Here is a 20,703-nt window from a genome sequence, read left to right as displayed (position 1 = left end):
GCATTGTAGCCAGTAGTGAGCGTGTGTCAACCAATCAGAGGTGATTGCGATCGTGACATTGTAGCTGTCATTCTACCGCAATCGAGCAGCTGATGTCTCATAACTAACATTTTTTTTCCGAGTAGGTATGCTCACATGACGCTCACTACTGCTATCAGAACCAAAATGGCAAAAAATGGCAAAAATCAAGTTGCTTAAAAAGAGGTTGGCAATCGCAGGTCCATCGTACTTGTATTTGTGTATAAGTAGAGGTCTGTGATAGTGCTTAGCAATAACAGGTTTTAATAAGTAGATAGTAATACATTTTCAAATTTCGAATAAACCTTGCAGGTATCACTTTGTGTGAACAGCAGGTCGATTCCGTAACACCTGCATCAATAATTTAATTAATTATTACAATCGCAATGGTTGTGATTGGGTGGATTTATGGCATTTTTATTGCAACAATACATTGTAGCCAATAGTGAGCGAGGGTCAAATAAATACAGTAGGTCGATTTCGTAAAATCTGCATCAATCATTATTACAACCTCAATAGGCTAGTTGACACTTTTTTTAAGTAGGTCTTAAATGGTTAATATTTGTCCTATTAGATCAAAAAAATTAACACTATATTTTTTTGCGCCCTAAAAACCGTAAAACTTTAATTTAAAAATATATTTTTCTTAGACAGGTGAAAACACTGTCGGCCATGTTTGGCCGATAGATTATCTGTGCTCTGACGTCATGCATTTGTAAACAACAGCATAACCTCCCAAAGTTTAATAAACATGACTTCTATACTAGTTTACATGAAAAATATAGTAATTATCGTTATTGAATCATCCGAGAATGTAAAAAAACGCATCGATAAAGACCACAGGAAAGTTGTGGACTAGAGTGCCCAGTGAAATAAATATACGTAACACGCGAAGACTTGCTTAAAGGGACTAACGATATGACTAACGACTTCAACCCAAATTTATTATTGCAAAGATCACTTTGTTGTAAGTCTTACTTAATAACTTATTCAGTTTATAAAGAGAAAACGACATTTTTTTACGTTTACTATGAGTTTTTAGAAATATATAAAAACTAGCTTATGCTCGTGACTTCGTCCGCGTGGACTTCATAAATTTCAAACCCCCATTTAACTCACTCAGGGGTGGAATTTCAAAAAATCCTTTCCTAGTGGATAGCTTCTCTTTACCTACAAAGAACACACAGACCAAATTTCATGTATCTAGGACCAGTTGTTTAGATGTTTAGGCTGTGCGTTGATATATAAGTTAGTCAGGACTTTAAATTTTATATATGGATACTACGTTAGTCCCCGCGTGACATAGGGATGACATTTCTTTGTTTACATATTTAATGACGTCACATCATGGCTGACAGCGTTTCAAATAAAAATAAAAACTGTATTTTTTTAAATTGGATTTATATATCCATCCTGCGTTTTTAATAATTGTTATTGATATATTTCGTTGTCTTAAGCAAAATACTATAATAAATAATCATTTATTGGACGAAATTAGATATGAGTCAAGTAGCCCATTGTTCTGAATTCTGATTGGCTGAATTTTTGGGATTCGTATTGCAACAATGCATTGTAGCCACTAGCCAGGATTGGTGAGCGAGCCTCGTCGTCCTACAAGAAAAAATCGGCCAAGTGCGAGTCAGGCTCGCGCACCGAGGGTCGAATTCTACTACTTAGTACTAGAGTCGAATTTCGACATTTTGCACGATAAATCAAAAACTACTTATGATGCATAAAATAAATAAAAATCAGTTTTAGAATGCACAAGTAAAGCCTGTTCATATGATGCCGCACTTAATATAGTTATCTTACTCTGAAAATTTAAAACACTAATTATTTATTAGTTCATGATCACAATTTTTTTGTGTGATGTAACCACAAATTCACCGTTTTCAGATTTTTCCCCTTATGTCAGCTATAAGATCTACCTACCTGCTAAATTTCATGATTCTAGGTCAACGGGTAGTACCCTGTAGGTTTCTTGACAGACAGATAGACAGACAGACAACAAAGTGATCTTATAAGGGTTCCGTTTTTCCTTTTGAGGTACGGAACCCTAAAAACACTAAATTTTAGTTAATTTGCATGGCGACCAATTTGTAGTTAGACGGACGGACGGACACACAGGCGGACGGATGGTCAGCGAAGAGTTAGTAATAGGATCCCGTTGGCATCCTTCGGTCACGGAACCCTACAAAATTACTACTGCAAAGCCCTGGGTGGCCTTAACCTTTGAAAATACTCTGACGTAACGCAAATAACCGAATCAAAATCGACTCAGTTCTCCGGAAAAATGGTACCTACAGTAAGAAATTACAGCGCCCCTTGTGGCCATATCTCCTAGGTACTTTAGGCGTCTTCGTTTAACTTAGTAGCTCATGGTCCATATCGAGATATATATACCTACATACTGCATACGTATACCGAATCAACTTTTCCGACGATAAGCTTATCGAATATTGGCCGATAATGCTATCTAACGTAAATAATTATATCCATAGGTTTGTGGAATTTCGTTATGGGTACATAAACTACGTCCTACTTATAGTACGTGACAGGTCGAGATGGCAAATGGGGCTATGAGGCGAGAGGACCCGCACGTCACCCGCGCTCGCCCGCACTGGGCTGGCGCGTGAACTGTGCGGGTGTACGGGGCGTGCCCTCCCCGACTGCCATCTTGACCTGTCGCGGACTATACTTATACTAGGTACCTACCTGTTTTGGCAATCGGCGTTCGGAAGAGATATTCTTTGTTTCTGTGTGAAACATACGGAACAGCAACTGCATGCTCATCAAAAATTCTTGAATCATTAGATTCAAGAATTTTACGGTGGATATAAGATGCTGGAGAAACCCTCCACCTCTCACGGTCCCACCAACCTCTCTGTTAGGTACATGAGCCGAATCGCGGGAGGGCGCCCGTTCGGTAGTTGCTCTTGGCGTTTTCCCTTTCTTGACTCCCTACAAATTATTTTGTCTCTTCCTTGTCCCTTATATAAGATAAGGATATAAGATGCGTAAAGAAATAAAATATGACAAATGTATTGAGTTTAGTAGCTATATTTTAAGCAGTAGCAATGGCTTCGATCCAGCGCGAGAGTGGCGCCACCCGCGTGTTGATGTTGGGGAACAGACTGTGGCCGCAGCCGTGCGACCACGAGAACACCCCCACCACCACGTTGTTGTGCAGCAGAGGCCCACCCGTGTCACCCTGGATAAAAAAACGATCAAGTGAGAGTTGTACTCGCACACAAAGGATTCCGTACCATCGTACAATAAATAACACTTTTTTTGTAATGCTACCACACATTCACAGTTCTTGGATTTTTCCTCTTAAGTACTTGTGTAGATAAGACAATGCTATGTACCTGCCAAATTTCATGGCTTTAGCCTCTAGGACTAGGCCAATCAGAAGTAGGTACCCTATAATTGTTTCCCTTACCTATAGGTTTTAATTCCCTTGACAGGTCTTGACATACACGACAGACAGACAGACAATGAAATGATCCTATAAGGGTTCCTTTTATCCTCTGGAGATACGGAACCCTAAAATATATAAATCTAATAATCAATATACAGGTAAAGTATCATCATCGACATATAGTCGGGACTTCATGATCTGTCTGAGAGACAATACCAAATAAACTAGTCAACGAGGCAGATCGAGAACATGGAAGAAGAATGTATAGATCACTTACTACACACTGCCCTCGAATGCCAACATCAAGCCATCCGGCGCACAACATCGCGTCGGTGATGGTGACGTTCACTGTCTCATACCGATCCGCGCACACGTGCTGGTCGTTGAGCCACAGCTGCACGTGACGAAGCTCTGGAGACGACGGGCCAGTGTCCTGGAACATTACACAACCTTTACGTCATTTGTATCTTAAAAGCACGATAGCACTGAAGGAGGTGCTTACCTGGTGGGGACGCGCATGCTAAAGAGTGAAGATGCAAGGCATAAAGAATGCTAAGATGCCAAGATGGCAAGAAGAAAGCCCAGATGCTAAGAGCAATTAAGGACAAGAAGAAAAGGAAGATAGGAAAGAGAAAGAAATCAGAAAAGAGAGAACAACTAGAGGGTCGCACCACGAAGAACTGCTATGTAATTGCGTGTTGACCTAGAAGAAACGGTAATGCCAGCACGTAGGAGAAAAATCCCTGTGCGTTGTTTCCCCTGTTTTTTTGTTGTTGTTGTGCCTTATCATGCGATCAGTCGATGGACTATGAGCAGATTGGTTGGAGGACAGGTTGGCGTGATTGGAGACAACTTCCCCAGCGGGAAAACTCCATGAGTCTCAGCTAATTATCCAGTATAATATGCTTTCTTTTTAGTCGACGGATCGCCTGCGGCATTGTCAACTGCACTGCCAGGCGATTTGGATGGAAATTTGATTTTTAAATATATTTTTTCGTTTATTCGTAGAAGAAATGAAAAAAATGTAAAAAGCAGCACAACCCTTGAGAAGACCTCTGAGCTCCTCTACGTTACTCGATCAGTAGCGGGGTAAAAGGGTAACTGGTAAGCCACCGACTGCCAGCTATGTATGACCTTGCTGGGAGCAGGCATGAAGGGATAGCTTTAAAATTTCGATCATATTCCAATGTTTCTATACTTTAAAACATTGCATCAGTGAAATGAAAATAAAGTTCGCATTCGCTGCGCTTCCACTTTTGACACTGGTCTCCTTACTTTCTTTTATCAAAGTAGCCCCTAGTGGTGACAGTGCGTAGGTACCACAGTGGCGACAGTGATTGAACATGCGTCGTTCACTCTGGCAGCTGACGCGAACAGTGGGTGAGTTTGTTATACTAGAGATGATGCACTTACACTGGTAGCCCCCCAGCCTATCGCCACGACCTGGTCGTTCGTGTTCGCCCTGTACGCGCCGCCGGCTATGTACGCAGGCTGCACGGCCGCACTGAAGGCTATAGTGGCGGTAGTGCGTATGACTGCCACGTCGCTCTCTCTGGTGGCTGGCACGAACAGTGGGTGAGTTTGTAATATTAGAGATCATGCACTTACACTGGTAGCCCCCCAGCCTATCGCCACGACCTGGTCGTTCGTGTTCGCCCTGTACGCGCCGCCGGCTATGTACGCAGGCTGCACGGCCGCACTGAAGGCTATATAGTAGCGGTAGTGCGTATGACTGCCACGTCGCTCTCTCTAGTGGCTGGCTCGAACAGTGGGTGAGTTTGTTATACTAGAGATGATGCACTTACACTGGTAGCCCCCCAGCCTATCGCCACGACCTGGTCGTTCGTGTTCGCCCTGTACGCACCGCCGGCTATGTACGCAGGCTGCACGGCCGCACTGAAGGCTATAGTGGCGGTAGTGCGTATGACTGCCACGTCGCTTTCTCTGGTGGCTGGCGCGAACAGTGGGTGAGTTGTTATACGAGAGATGATGTAGAGCACCCCTCGGGTTTCCGAAGACGTTGAACCCACTCTCGCACGCCACGCTCTTGCTGGGGTAATCCTGAAAAGGCAGAAAATCTAGATATTTAATTTTTAAGAAAAAAAATCTTATTATTTGAATATCTATAGATCAGTGATCGAAATTAATGATTAATTAAAAATGAATAATCAAGATCTAGTTTCCCTGTTATTGATGTAAACTTTCCCATTTGTTGAAAAAACCTGAACCTTTTTATAAAAGAAAGTAAATATTGGGCCATTTCGAAAAATTTCGGTCGGGAAAGAAAACAAATAAAAGAGAATAGCAAGTAATTTTAGTACTCACTGGTCATCAGTAACAAAACATGACGCAGCAGACAAGATAGCTGTGCCGCTAAGTATGGTACCACCACATACTTGTCGAAAGGACGTCGTTCCGATGTTATTGAGAAGAGCAGTCGCAAATGGATACTGTGTTATGTCTGCTACTTCACCCCCGGCTATTCTTGATATTGCTGTAAGTACAATATTAATTTATTAACATTAATCACCTATATCCTAATAAACTAAAAGGCAAGCACAGTGTGGGAAAACCTCCAACCCGCTGAACTGGCAACCTTAAGAAGGTAGCGAGAAGTGGGTGGATGAAGAAGGCGGAAGACCGTCTGTGGTGGCATGTTGATAACCTTCCTAATACCTATGTAGACAACAGGGTATTCGGGACGGATGGGCGGACGCACGGATGGACAGACGGACACCGCGCGGCACCGCAGCCCATAACACCGCACAGTCCGTACAAAATGACTCCCCACGCCCCATTTTAACTCTATGGGTCAACTGTTTAGTCAGAAGTATGGTTCACCTTTAAAATAAGGACTAAAATCGTATTTTTGACATGAAATTTGACACAAAAAGTTAAAATAGCGCATGAGGAGTTCAATTTTACACGTTATAGGTAGGCCTGCCTACCTGCCAAATTTCATGATTCTAGGTCAACGGGAAGTACCCTATAGATAGGTCTTCTTGACGGGCACGACAGACAGACGGACAGATAACAAAGTGATCATATAAGGGTTCTTTTTTACTTTTGAAGTACCTACGGAACCCTAAAAAAGAAATATTCGTGTATAATTATTTACAAGAAGTAAATACATACCTCTTATATCCGAAATCATACAAGCTATTGAAAAAACAAGTAACAATTTCATTGTGATTACTAACGTGAGGTCAAATCGGTACTATTCGTAGATTTTATAAAATCTATATCATTGCAATCGTTCCATATCTCGTAATTAGTCGTTTATCATTTATTAAGCTGACCTTATTTTCTCAATTACGTATTAATTGATCATTAGGTAGGTATCAACCTAAGGTTAGGTAGGTTAGGTACCTATCAAGTTTATTGATATTAGCCCATTAAGTAAGTATTTTATTGCTATTTCGGCGGCGGCGGCGGTGGTAAATGATAATAAGAATTCGATGCAGTCTGCAGATGAACTAACTCTCTAGGCATATAATATTTATGCCCACAGGTGAGAGAAATGTATAGATCCCGGTCTTGATGCTATCTCGCTGATATGACACGAAATAAGATATCCCTATATATTATAACATTTATTTATTAGGTGTTGTATCCATTCCCAGGGAAGCAAATGGTTCTTGTCCAAATATGTAGGTAGCTTTCTGATATTTCAACCTACACATACAGTACCTTCCTACCTAGTATTTTTATTCCCTGTTTGATTTGGCGCTGATAAGACGTTTGAATTTTTTTAATCTTTACTTTAATTAAATTAAAGTATAAACTGGTTTGAAAGTGTGTAATTTAAAAAATATTCAGTGCTTTTGAAGACGTTTCATTCACCTTTTTTTAAAGTTTTATCATTATTCATAAGTAGGTATCAACCTTTGCAAAAATAGCGCTGTAGGAAAATATAGTATACGCAGACACGTCCTGTCGTCCAGAGCTCTTTTCATCTGACGAATCTTCATTCTTCGAAATGAGCGTGTAATCCTACTCTACTATATATATATATTTAATAGATATAGCGAGCAAACGAGCAGGCGGGTCACCTGATGTTAAGTGATTACCGCCGCCCATGAACATTTGCAGCACCAGAGGAACCGCCGCCGCGCCGATGAGTTGCCGGCCTTTTAGGAATTTGTTGGTCCGCCCCTTGAATAACCCCATGTATGTTGAATAATCTAGTGGGAACACCGCCGATGGGAGTTGGTTCCACAGTTTGCACGTGCGTGGAAAGAAGGATCTGGCGCAGCGGACGGTTGAAGTACAAGACTCACAGAAACCATAGCAAAACTAAAACACCATGACAAAAATAAAACTCAAAATATTCATCAACAACTTTTTTATTAAGTAGATAAAAATATATACCTTATGGAAGATTTAATACGAAATATATTTTTTAGGAACAAACCATATCAAACGTGCCTATACAAATGTACACATTTCTTTATTTTATGTAAAATAGACCATGTCACATACTTAACTAAAAAAAAACATACAATTTACCACAGAATTGGGGTGGCCTTCCAACATCAATGCAATTTACTGATGTCATTAAGTACACAATAATATTAATTTAGAATGTCTATTAACCTGGACTTAAGTATTACCCATTTTAAGATTCAATTGCGAATTTAATCCACGCTAAAGTTTAGAGTTGACTGAAGCGAAGCCGCAACGCAAGCGTCTGGCGGAACCAGTAAGTTTTATCTGTAGTTGCCTCCGTAGGTCGTATTGCCATCGATCGGAGCACAGTTGCTCGTTCAAGTCGGTATTGAATCTTCAAATAGGACTGAAACTTCTGACATTAATTTAACCTAAGCAGCCACCGCGGTGTTCTTGCTAGCGTCGTTGGTATTTTGTTCTACCTTCTTCGCTACAAAGCTGTTCCTTAGCGCGTTGGCTCGAGCGTAGGTCCACTCTCTGTTCCTCTTGGGCCCGACGAAGCTAGCCAGCAGGATCATGCAGATACCAAGGGTCATTACGATTATCCATGCTCCTGGTAAACGGAAGTCTGAAAAAGTGAAATTAAAGGAATACAAGGCCAGTATACCTACATTGACTCTATGAATGGATAGAGAGTTCTCGATGGATGAAACCAAAAATAAATTTGATCTGTCACCATAAAATAATAGTAGGCAAAGTAGGAGCAAGGGCCGTGGCCCGTGTTAGTCTATTTTCGGGAGGTCGGGGGTTCGATCCCGGGCACACACTTCTACTCTGCCTCTAACTTTTCGGAATTATGTAACTACCTATGTCCTAAACTCTTCTTCTTCTGGCGGCCTCGCAACGGAAAACGAAATGTTTTCAAACCCCGCATTAGGTGGACAGGCTTCATCAAACGAGTCACATGAATTACTACGAAGCGGCGCAAGACCGTGGTCCGTGGCGTGTTTACGTCCCTCAGTCCCTATAAGAGACATATCCAACAGTGGACATCTACCGCATAGCACACATCAAGAAAATTGAAAGAACCCAGAGTTTGATAAAATATGGAAAGAAGAACTACTTATAATAAAAAGCAACTTACGCACGGAACCCCCACCCGGGGGATTGGGAACAGGGAAAGCGATGTCCGTGAACCGCGTCATCTCGGTGTCTTGTCCTCGGATCTTCGCCACTATGGCCCACGGATGCTGGTCCAGACTGGTCGGATACGATATCGTTATGGCACATAAGCCCTTCGACAGATAAGACCTGTTTAATATGTTCGAAGGCATGTTTTCGGTGAAACCTAGAAAAAGAATGATTGTTGAAAATACTTATTAATTATTTGTTCATGAAAACATTTTAATTTTTTTTGTGATGTTACACAAATTTACAGTTTTTGGGTTTATTTCTTTACTTGTGCTATCAGGTTTACCTACCTACCAAATTTCATGATTCTAGGTCAAGGTATAGTTAAAGACCTGGAGAGTGACGTAGGCTACTTTCTATCCCGGGAAATAAAAAGTTCCCACGTGATTTTTAAAAATCTAAATCTACGCGTACGAAGATTTACATTTCGAGATCCCGCGGGAACTCTTAGATTTTCCGGGATAAAAAGTAGCCTATCTGTTAATCCAGGGTATAATCTATCTCCACTCCAAATTTCAACCAAATCCGTCCAGTAGTTTTGGCGTGATTGAGTAACAAACATCTACACATCCACACTTTCACATTTATGTAAAATATTAGGATTACCAAATCCATCGATGCGAACAAATCGGCAATACTCGAGAGGTCTCGCATTGTTAACTTGCCCTTCAAGTATCAGCCTGTTGTCATCCCTGGAAGGTCCGCGCTGGCTGACCACCATAGTATCTGCAAATATAGGCGAAGATATACCTAACTTTACCATACAACAGGAACAAATTGAAGGCCTTATCGTTGAAATGTGGCATATGGTAAACCTTCAAGCGTCTGTTAAACAAATGAAACGTATATTTAATCATTTTCATGATAATATGTATATAACGCAAAGAGGTTCCCAATAAAATCAGGCCAAGATTCAGAAGAAGATTTCATGTAATTATTTGTTAACCGAAAACAGGACAAATAAGGAACAAGAAAAAGTAAGGTTTATAAGAAAAGTCAGTCAAGGGTCAGGATTGCTGCGCTTTACAGTTTCAAAATTCGAGCAAGATATTACACTCAGTCAACATATTATAGTTCTTGGTAAGTACACAAAGGTGGGTTACCAGTACAGTGGAATAACCAGCTCTTAGCTTTAAGTTGTGATGTGTGGCACAATTGTATAAATAAACGTCTTTTCTTCCTTTCTTTCTTTCTTACCAAGCCTGAATTGAACGTGGATGCTGGGATTACAAGGTCAAGAAAGTACCGTTAATGGTGACTTCAAATCGCGCGAGTTGTTCTTGTTTGTTCGGGTCGAGCAGGCCGACGTGGCAACTCCAGTAGCCGGAGTCGGACGTGGCGAGGCTCAAGAACTTGATACCACACTCCCCAGCATCCAAACCAGCACCAACGTATGTGGCCAAGTCGTGGGACTTCGCTGGAAACAGATGAAACCACGACAAAATATAATAAACCTGAGAGATGCTTGCTAAACCGGTGAACCGTTTGATCGTATTAAATTATAGCCGTTTTCGGCCAGCAACTATTGTACAGTTCTTGCAATTCACGAAGGCTACTGAACTTTACTTGTGGTAACGTCGTTTACATGGTCATTGCGTAAGTGTGCGTGCATGTCGGACCAATCGAGCAAGCGCTGTCAAACGCACACATTTAGTGTAGGTACCTTACGTATACCAATATACGACTTAAACACAAGCCTGAGTCAGTGGCCTTCGTGAAATGCAAGAACTATAACACATATTTAGTTCATAAGACCAACTGTACAGGCAAATTGATGGGCGGTCAGCGGTGGTCGTGCTACACTGAGAATTTCGACAACGAATCGACCCGGGAATTTTTGGTTTTGTGCAACTATGAGCTGGTCAAAGGTGATGACGCATTCGAGGCAACGGTATAGTGTTCAGGTTCAGTTCAGTTTAGCGTAGATGGTACGGGATGGTATGAGTCCCGTAAATTGCTATTGCGCTGTCTAGTGGTGACGTCACTAAAATGGCGGCTACGCGTATTAGCAATTTGCGGGGCTTATAGTTACGGTGTTTTCTTCATTTATTTCCATTATTCTATAAAAAAATCAAGATATTGTAAATGACTTACAGGGTGCAACGTTGAATAGAGTGCCATTCCTTGCGCGGAAGTAGCAGTACCGGATGGGAGCTTGTATGGAGCAGGTCATGGTCACGCTTTCGTCCGTCAAACTGCTGATCCAGCTTCTATCAGCCGTCAGGGTTGGCACTGCAATGGTTTTGGAATAATTTTCTAAATGCTTCAAAAAATTACTTTTATGATTTCGTATCTCCAGAGAAAAAAGGAACCCTTATAGGATTACTTCGTTGTCTGTCTGTATGTTTGTCTGTCAAGACCCGTCAAGGGAGTTAAAACCAGTAGGATATTTCTCGTGAGTTTCTTGTGGGCTCGTCTCAGACCGGCTCGTTTCAAACTTTCGTAACTTCAGTTTTATGTTTACGTAATTAATGTCACCTCAGCACTAGGTATCTTTGATCATTAGGTATCTTATAAATTACATAATTGACAATCAAAATGTGGCTAATTTGAATAACAGTACGCGGCCGAAAGCAATGTACATCGACCTTTAGAAGGAGATAGCAGATTTGAGCGTTGTCCCTGTCGTTGAGACCGACAAAACGTCATATAGGTATGACTGATAGAGACAACGCTCTACAAAACCGAAATGTCATACTACATTACTTTCGGCCGCGCACTGTAGAGTCTATGATACAACCCATCTCATTCTCAGTGATGACAAAAAGTGCAAATTTCCACTCTCCACAATCCAACAACATACCTGTCGTGATCGAAGCCGCGATTTCAGGATCTCTGATCCAAAGAGCCTTGGCAGTAAGGAAGCCATAGTAAGTGACGTGTCTTGTGTCGATCTCACATCTCCAGATACCAAAGTCACTGAGGGTAGTGTTAGTTATCCGGATGCCGCACTCGTGTGCGTGGATGCCTCCTGTGTAACTGGAAATGAAATAAATACATGCAAACTGTGGAACCAACTCCCTTCGGTGGTGTTCCCACTAGATTACACCATGGGGCTACCAACCAATTACAAACGAAACTATGTTTCGAATTGAATTACGAATGTTTTTTGAGAATATTTTAGATTGAATTTCGAATGTTCTTTGAGAACACTTTTGTAATTGGTTGGTGCCTCAAAATGGTTAACATCCAGTGCGATTTTTGGCTCTGTCATCATTTGTATGTGTTATCGCATTTGTATTTGGCGCCTTTTGAAATGAAGTCGCGTGATCTATTGCGTGCGAGGCAGCCATCTTGAGTCGATTGTATAAATACGGGTGGTTGGTGATTTTTAAGCTAGTTTCGTTCCAACTCGAGACTCGACCGACTATTAAAATATGCTTTTTGTGTTTAGGTCGCCATTTTGATTGAGTGGTTGCAATAGCAATTGGGCCCTAATCAAGTTAATATTGCAGTGCAGTTAGGTTAATAGAAAAGGTAAAACTCTTGATAAGCCTATTCGCGTCGTGATTAATATTTAACTTAACTTATGGTATGTTTATACATGGGATAACGTAACAGAGAGAGCGCTATACTAACATGTTTCCAGGGACAGAGTATAGGTGAGAAAACGAAGAAGGAGATCCAGTACTTACTTGGTTCCAGTGCCGTGCCAGCTGTATCTGCTTTGCCCCACCGCTTCAGCAGCGATCAGTATGCGGCCGGATGGATCGCGGAACTTGCAGAAGTTTATCGGCTCAGGGCTTTCCAAGTAACAGGACAAGTACATGTTTTTCATGTAAATATCGTCGGGTGAGTCTCCCTTTACACTTGTGGTGATCCTCGGTTTGGGGACTACAAAAAAAGGTTTGTATTAGCAAAATCCATATTTAATATTATAAATGCAAAAGTGTGTCTGTCTGTCTGCTAGCTTTTCACGGCCCATCCGTTCAATCGATTTTGACGAAATTTGGTACAGATATAGCTTGCATCCCACCCCAGGAAAGGACATAGGCTACTTTTTATCCCGGAAAATCAAAGAGTTCCTACAGGATTTTTAAAAAACTAATTCCACGCGGATGAAATCGCGGGCATCATCTATTATTTATATAAATGGGCCCATGTCTATTGTCTGTATGCCCTGTCCGAATAAACTGTCTGTCTGAAAATTTCAGCCAACTCTTGTTTTTTTTGCGTAAAAACATACCAACAAAACCTGGTTTAAGTCTGGTTCTACGCCTTTTTTCAAATCAGAGTTGGCTAAACTGCAGTCACTTAATCATAAACTAAAAGTACTACTTAACTACTATGGTAAAATTTTTTTTTTTTAATATTAGTAGCAATAAGGGTGCCTATCCATTAGAGATGTGGGATGTATAAGGAATGAGCGAGGTTAACGCTAAGCTACGAAACTATACACATAGTTTCGTTATACGTTAGTTCTATATTCCAGCAAAGCTATGTGAAAAAGCTTGCAGAAAACCAGGTAAGTTATTTGTACGTCATTTGCATTCGCAGCAAGTTAATTTTTGATTCTGATTCGAATAAAATCAAATCATCCAAGTATATCTAAATGTACCTACAGTTGTTGTGGGCGCTTGCGTGAAGCCTTCCAATAAGTAGGTACAACTACTTACCGGCTTCAACTACTGTAACGTTAACAGTATAACTATCAGTGAGGACTTGTCCTGGCATTCCGACCTCCATTTTCCAGATACCTTCATGCTTGTGCTTAATTACTCTGTTTAGAGAAATCCAACATCTCCCAAACCTATCATAGACCACATATCCTTCTGGACTCCTAATTCTACAGTAAACCGCGCGGTCTGGTCCAAGAACTTCTTGAACTGGTCTATCTCTGGTCCAGACGAGGTTTATTTGTGCTGGAGCAGAGGCAGCTAAAAGTAAAATGCAAAACAATAAAAAATAATTTCAGTAAAATAAATATTATAAATACTACTATACTACAAAGTAAAAAATAATATTTGTTTCTACACGTGTATGTATTTAACAAAATTATTCTTTACTTTGTAGTGGTTTTGGAAGTTGGTTTAAAAAAAATTGAATTATTAGGAGTTCAGTAGGTACCTTGCAGCATTAGGATTGAAGAGTTGGGATTTGGAATTCAATAAAAAAATCTATGCTCGTAATTTACAACAATATTTCACCGAATCTCTATAGTTTAGGAGTGCTGTACCCTTCATCATCAGGTTTGCGGATTTCGTACTTGAACTGTAACCATCAAGCTGTTGCTTGATACCTAAAATATCACTTCACCATCAGGCATTCCCGAATCCCGCCGGCTTAGGAGATCAGTACCTTGCAGCATCAGGATTGACGAGTTGGGATCCGAAGTTCAATTATGTAGTCTATTCTTAGCACCTAAAATAATATTGTATCATCCGCAACTTCTGAATCACTATAGTTTAGGAGTGCTGTACCCTGCATCATTAGGGTTGAGGAGTTGTAACTGCGAGTCTAAGCATAAGGTCGTTGCTTGGTACCTACAATATTAACTCACTATAAACACTGCCTGAATCTTGTTTTTCCTGTACCTTTCCTATACCTTCCTGTACCTGTACCTTTTTGTTTTTGTAACATATCCACTGTTTACCCATATTCGCAATAAAGGAATTTGAATGTGAATTTAAACTTGATAATTGCGACGGACCTTGCAGCATCAGGATTGAAGAGTTGGATCCAGATTTATTTATGGGATGATTAAAAAAATTTAAAATATATATTACCATGAACAGTAACATGCGTAATAGCTCTATACTCTATTTTACGAATACGCCCAAAACGTATTTCCCAATATCCACTATCAAGCATCGTTACATTAAAGACTTTATATCTACATCCGCCGTCGAGTCTAATGTACTTTGCAGACGGTCTTTCTTTATTTGGTCCTAGAAGTCTGCAAGTGTCAGTGAGATGGATATCAGGGTCTTTCACAGCAATGTAGAAGCCGTTGCCCTCCGTTACACTTACTTCATCCACGTGAGAATCAACAATTACTGGAATAAAAAAATTAAATAAAATTTAAAAATAACCACAAAAACACGTAGGTAACTATACATATTCTCAAAATATATACAATGGAAACCGGCCAAGTTGGACGAGTTGAACTCGTTCACGAAGAGCTTCATACCATCGACCATTGTACAAGAAATAACTTTAATATTATTTTTTAATCTTCACGGTGGCCATTTCGAATTTTTCATTAAGTATTTGTTGTTATAATATATAGCAGCAATAAAAAGAGTAAAGACACATTCTGTGAAAAGTTTAGGTAACTCTGTACCTATCATGGTTCACGAGATATAGCCCGATGACAGACAGGCAGAGGCAATGTAATTTTCGTAACGATTAATCGTTGCACTCGATTATACTTTCGTATTGTATCAAATATGCAAGTTATTTTTAAAGTTTTACTTTTTCTACAAAAAATATTATGTAGGTACCTGCTTATTCAAGTAGGCAATGTACTTATTGTATTTACGTATCAAAACATTTTTAACTTTCTTTACTTATCCATGCCATCATATTATTATCATTAGATGCTATCATTTCAACGTGACTTGATAAAATACTTATCTAGTGCACATTCTTATAGATTAAAAAATAAATCATCGAAATGTTCTTGTTTCAGAAACAAGAATTTTCTAATCCAATGGTTGTTTGGTTTGGCCGCTCAAAATAAAATATGTGCAGTGCCACACTGTGCGCTCTCGTCAAATTAGATTATATAATGTTACTTACGGCAGTTACCGTAACGTAATTGTAACTAGTTAGTGTGGGAAGAATTATTTTGTCATTATATAGGTATATATTGATAGTTAAGTAGGTACCTCATGATTTGGTAAATGTGATAAAAACTGTGAAAGTCATCACTTCTTCCGGTTGATAACTTATAAGTAATTTCACCGTACTTTTGGTAAATGTAGGTACAGTAATAAATAAATAAATACTTTATATTACCAAACACCTTGTAAATTAATATAGATCAATAAAAAAAAAAAATTGTAGTTGCAATTTGCATGTATGGCTTGCCTTTGTGATAAGGTTTTGTTTTACTAAATCATTATTTAAATTCTCTGTAAGTACTTTTATTGTGTAAGTAATATATCCAATAAAGTGGTTTAAATAAATAAATAGGTAGGTACATACTTTCGACGTGAATTGTAAAAGGTAAATGCCTTTCAATTTTTTCAGCTGAATATCGGTATCCGACAGAAGATAACATCCAGTCACCAACAAAATCATCTGTTGGCACGCCAATAGAGACTGAGCAGCTGCTGGTTTCCGTCCGAACGATTCCAATGACACCAGTTGCTTTTAAGTCATGAACATCAAGCACTTGTCCGGTGGGCATAATGAGTGTGCAACTTTTAATACCACCAAATGAAAAGTCAGGCATCGTAATTTCATGTCTTGAGCCAATCGTGGTGTTTATAAAAACATTGTCTAAATAATCTACTTGGTTATGTTCTACCGCATCTAGAATTGCGAAAAAAATTGAGTTAGTTTTAATAGTTACCCTATACCTACGAATGATGATAACTATTAATTGCAACTACCTATTCAAATTCTTTGTAGTTATCTATCAGTGAAAGAATAATTTTCGAATCATTAGTTCTGGAGATTACCGTCTACATCCAAACATACAAATTTTATCTCTTTACTAGCTGATGCCCGCGACTTCGTCCGCGTGAATTTAGGTTTTTAAAAATCCCGTGGGAACTCTTTGATTTTCCGGGATAAAAAGTAGCCTATGTCCCTCTCCAGTATTTAACTATACCCATGCAAAAAACACGTTAATCAGTTGCTCTGTTGCGACGTGATTGAAGGACAAACTAACAAACAAACACACTTTTGCATTTATATTATGGGTACTGATAGTGTAGAGAAATAGTGCCTCAAAAATATTTCAGTCTAACCTGACTCAGGATTCACGCTAAGATCATAGCTCTGAATTCTTTCTGTGCCATCCGCAGATCCCGATGTCAGCGTCCACAAACCATCATCACCTTCTTTAACAGTGATTAAAGCACGGCATTTTGATCGCTCTGTATCTGGTTGTATTTGGATTCTATCATTATTATCACTAACAGGCTTGAATTGAATTTCCCCCAGTGCATTATTAGGGGATTTCAATGTGCATGTTGTTACTACATCATCATATGTAAGGACCTGTACCGTCAAACTGTCCCCTGCGTTTAAAGATGTTTTAATTGTTGGCGGTGTTTCAAAATTTCCTGAAGTCAAACCTGAAATTAGATAAAAAAAATAAAAAACTTTAAATAAAGTTTTCTTAGTCAAATGTACTTTTGCAAGTACTTTTGGATCTTCAAACGTATCTACCACTAGTTCAGAATGCCTTTCCTACCGAGAAGGGCCAGCAAGAAACTCTTTAAGTATTTTGTTTTTTTTAAAGATTCGATTATTATGCCATGTATACCTACAAGTAATTGCAGTCCTCCGCTGCGAGTCAAATTCGCTTTTGCTATTTACTTTATCGTAAGTTTTTAAAAACAAGCTACCAGAAGACACATTAGAGAATAGAGATATCTCTCAATAAGTTCAAAGTTTGGAATTTGGCATGAAGATAGCTAATGACGTAGGAAGCTAGTATATTATAAGGAATTGGGCTGAAATGAATAAACAATGTGTGATCACTGATCAACTGAACGGAAATCGGGTTGCTTTGAATTCTTCCCAGCAATAATAATTTTATGAATGCAAGTGTCGCAAGAGTCGACACATACATATAATGTAGGTACCCACTTGGATATGGATTGTTAATCGGCGATTATTATCGATCGAGTCGATTTTCAATAAGCTCCCATGTACCTATACCTATCATAATAATAATATGTATTGGACATTAAATGGCATGAAAAATGTTGTTTGTTGAAATGCGTAGGATTCTTGCTCAATTTTATAAAATAATGTTATAAATTTTATCATTTTCAATAAAACAGCATTTAAAAAAGATTTAATATAGATAAATGGAAGAAGGAAGGAGGATTACTTAATTTGGGAAGTATGATTCCTATATTAGTTAAGGTCTGGTTTGGTGGAAGGCCATGGCTAAAAGTCCCGCAAATTGCTATTGCGCTGCACCCATGTCTCATTAACATCGAAATGACGTCATTTGAATAGGTATTTAAGTATACAATCAGCTCGAAACTTCAATCTAGTGCTGACGTTACTAAAATGGCGGCCACGCGCATTAGCAATTTGCGGGACGTATAGTTACGCCAACGCCAAGACGTGATCATCGATCTTGTCAGTCTTTTGTCATCGACTAAAAAAATATTGGCGTGACAATCTTATCTACCGAACAAAAACCGGTCAAGTGCGAGTCAGACTCGCACACGAAGGCTTCTATATTATCGTACAAGAAGCAAAACTTTTTAATTTATGTTTTGTGATGACTGATGAACTACAAATTCACGGTTTTCGGAATTTTTCCATCCTTGTGTTATAAGATATTGGTAGCTTCCAACATGATTGTAGATCAATGGGAAGTACCTATGTCCTATACTATAGGTTTTGATACTCTTGACGGGTCTTGACAGACAGACAGAAAGACGAACAACGAAGTAGCTAATATATCCTGCTCAAATACTTAATGCTATTTCAGCTCACTAGATTACGTAGGTATTATTTTTAACTGCACTTATCTTAATCTAGCTAATCATAATGTCAACGTTCGGAAAACTCTTGAGAAGTCTACCTAGGTATGTACTTAATAAAGACTGTTATCGCTTTTTGGGAGCATCATTGCATGAATTGGTTCTTTTTTAGGGTTCCGTACCCAAAGGGTGCAAGGCTGTATTACTAAGACTCCGCTGTCCGTCCATCCGTCCGTCCGTCTGTCTGTCAGTGGGTTGTATCTCGTGAAACGTAATAGGTAGAGAGTTGAAATTTTCATAGAATCAGAATGTGTATTTCTATTGCCGTTATAACAAAACAACAAATACTTAATAATCATTTTAAAATGATCGCCATGAAAAACCAAAAGTGTTATTTCTTGTACGATGGTACGGAACCCTCCATGTGCGAGTCCAACTAGCACTTGACCGATTTTTTTAACCCACCTTTGCGATGTCATTTATACACAGAAATTAACTATGTATGTAGGTACTTGTATATGTATATAAAAAAATATGTAGGTATTAGTATCTCGTATAATAGTTATAACTTATTTTTAATGAGGCTTTTGCGTTGAGTCATTATTTTTTACAGACACTCCTGCCTATAGATTAAGAATCTGTATTAATATTTACTTAACACAGAAAACTATTATCTTTTATTACTTACTTAGCTGTTTACAACAACCTCTCGCAATATATTTATGTACCTTGTACGTGGTTCCATTATATCACTGTAGATAAGTACTAAGAAGGTACATAGATTTAAAGCAAAATAAGTAGGTATTGTTTACGTTTCAAGGCTGTCGAAGAGCCATCAAATACTAATGAGGCCTGCCTCATACCTGTATGATGACGTTTTTCGACCGGTTTTAGCAACTTTGCGGGAAAACGAGAAAGGCTTTTACTCGCAAAACACGGTATTGCAAACGTAATACCCACAAGACTGTACTATAACCAAATAGGACAATTTTGCAGTTAAATATATAAAACAATACCAGGGGTACAGAAACCTCGTATATAACGAGGTTTCTACGTCACTGAACTCCGTTTTTGAAAGGCATTGGCGGCATTAACACACGTATAATCACCAAAACAAACACACCTGCTAATAATATGGCGCACAAGATCCTCAGGTGCGACCGCATTATGTCGCTACGAACACAACACTGCGCGAGCGCAAAACTAACGGAAAATTAACCTCGCAAAGCTAAGCCCAACAATCCTTATATCCTTGTAGGTAATTAATCAGTAGGTGACCGATCGACAATATTATCTGGTTCAAATTCTACTATCTAATCGTCTACGTGATATATGTTATCCCTTGATTGCACTGTGTGGATAAAATTGTGTTGGTAATTTGGTATGCTTGATTGATATTGCAGAAAGACTGATGACTAGATTACGAAAAGCTTTTTGATGAAGCTTGTTATTTACGTTTCCTGTCGTTGTGAAAATTTTGGTCACTCTGTTAATTTCACTTTTGCACTTGTTCGTTTATTTGTAGACAGATTCAATTTAGCACTTTTAATATATTCAAATTGTTTTAAAGTCTTCTCGGATTTCTAAACCAAAATTTTAACATCACGTTTACTGGTAGGTGATTCAAATAATTTTACAAATAGGAATAAGCAAAGTGTAGTATAAAAGATTAGATTATTTTTATTGAAAGAGTAACATTAGTTTTTCTTTTGCCTTCTTTTCGTTTCAGCTGCTTTCATAATTCACTTTTGCACTTAAACCTTTATTAGCGTACCTCACATCAATAAAGTTTTATATTGAATGAGGCAAAAAGGCAACTAGTGTTATGGTTTTCCTGAAATACATTAAATCGTTGTTATCGTTTAATGTTCATTCTAAGAGGAGAATTATTACATTAAGTATATTTTTGCCAGTCACTAATGATTTAATACTGTCACTATTTATTCACTGTTTCATTTATATTTCACTTTTGCGTTTGAACAATGTTATTTATACGACTTCAGACATACTTAGATATATTTGGTAGTTACATTACAGCAAAAATATCAACCGGTGCTATAGATT

At 38.9% G+C, this 20,703-nt stretch overlaps 2 protein-coding genes across 2 annotated transcripts; both read right to left on the bottom strand.

Annotated features, from left to right (window-relative positions):
• Positions 1-3,077: 3,077 nt before the first annotated feature.
• LOC117992612 (trypsin CFT-1-like) lies at positions 3,078-6,678 on the bottom strand. Its single transcript, XM_069505855.1, has 5 exons — positions 6,575-6,678; positions 5,765-5,933; positions 5,245-5,500; positions 3,717-3,872; positions 3,078-3,229 (listed from the first exon to the last, which is right to left on the bottom strand). The coding sequence occupies exons 1-5, from the start codon at positions 6,624-6,626 to the stop codon at positions 3,083-3,085; spliced, it is 780 nt and encodes a 259-aa protein (XP_069361956.1). The 5' UTR covers positions 6,627-6,678; the 3' UTR covers positions 3,078-3,082.
• A 1,089-nt stretch (positions 6,679-7,767) lies between these two features.
• LOC117992272 (uncharacterized) lies at positions 7,768-20,649 on the bottom strand. The gene is made up of 12 exons (XM_034979934.2): positions 19,763-20,649; positions 16,939-17,268; positions 16,169-16,498; positions 14,746-15,015; positions 13,636-13,896; positions 12,655-12,853; positions 11,823-11,998; positions 11,114-11,251; positions 10,266-10,436; positions 9,626-9,745; positions 8,973-9,176; positions 7,768-8,456 (listed from the first exon to the last, which is right to left on the bottom strand). The coding sequence occupies exons 1-12, from the start codon at positions 19,803-19,805 to the stop codon at positions 8,260-8,262; spliced, it is 2,439 nt and encodes an 812-aa protein (XP_034835825.1). The 5' UTR covers positions 19,806-20,649; the 3' UTR covers positions 7,768-8,259.
• Between the last annotated feature and the right edge of the window lie 54 nt (positions 20,650-20,703).

Source organism: Maniola hyperantus, chromosome 21, assembly GCF_902806685.2.
Source record: "Maniola hyperantus chromosome 21, iAphHyp1.2, whole genome shotgun sequence".
Taxonomy (NCBI): Eukaryota; Metazoa; Arthropoda; class Insecta; order Lepidoptera; family Nymphalidae; genus Maniola; species Maniola hyperantus.
This window is presented reverse-complemented; position numbering and strand designations above follow the sequence as displayed.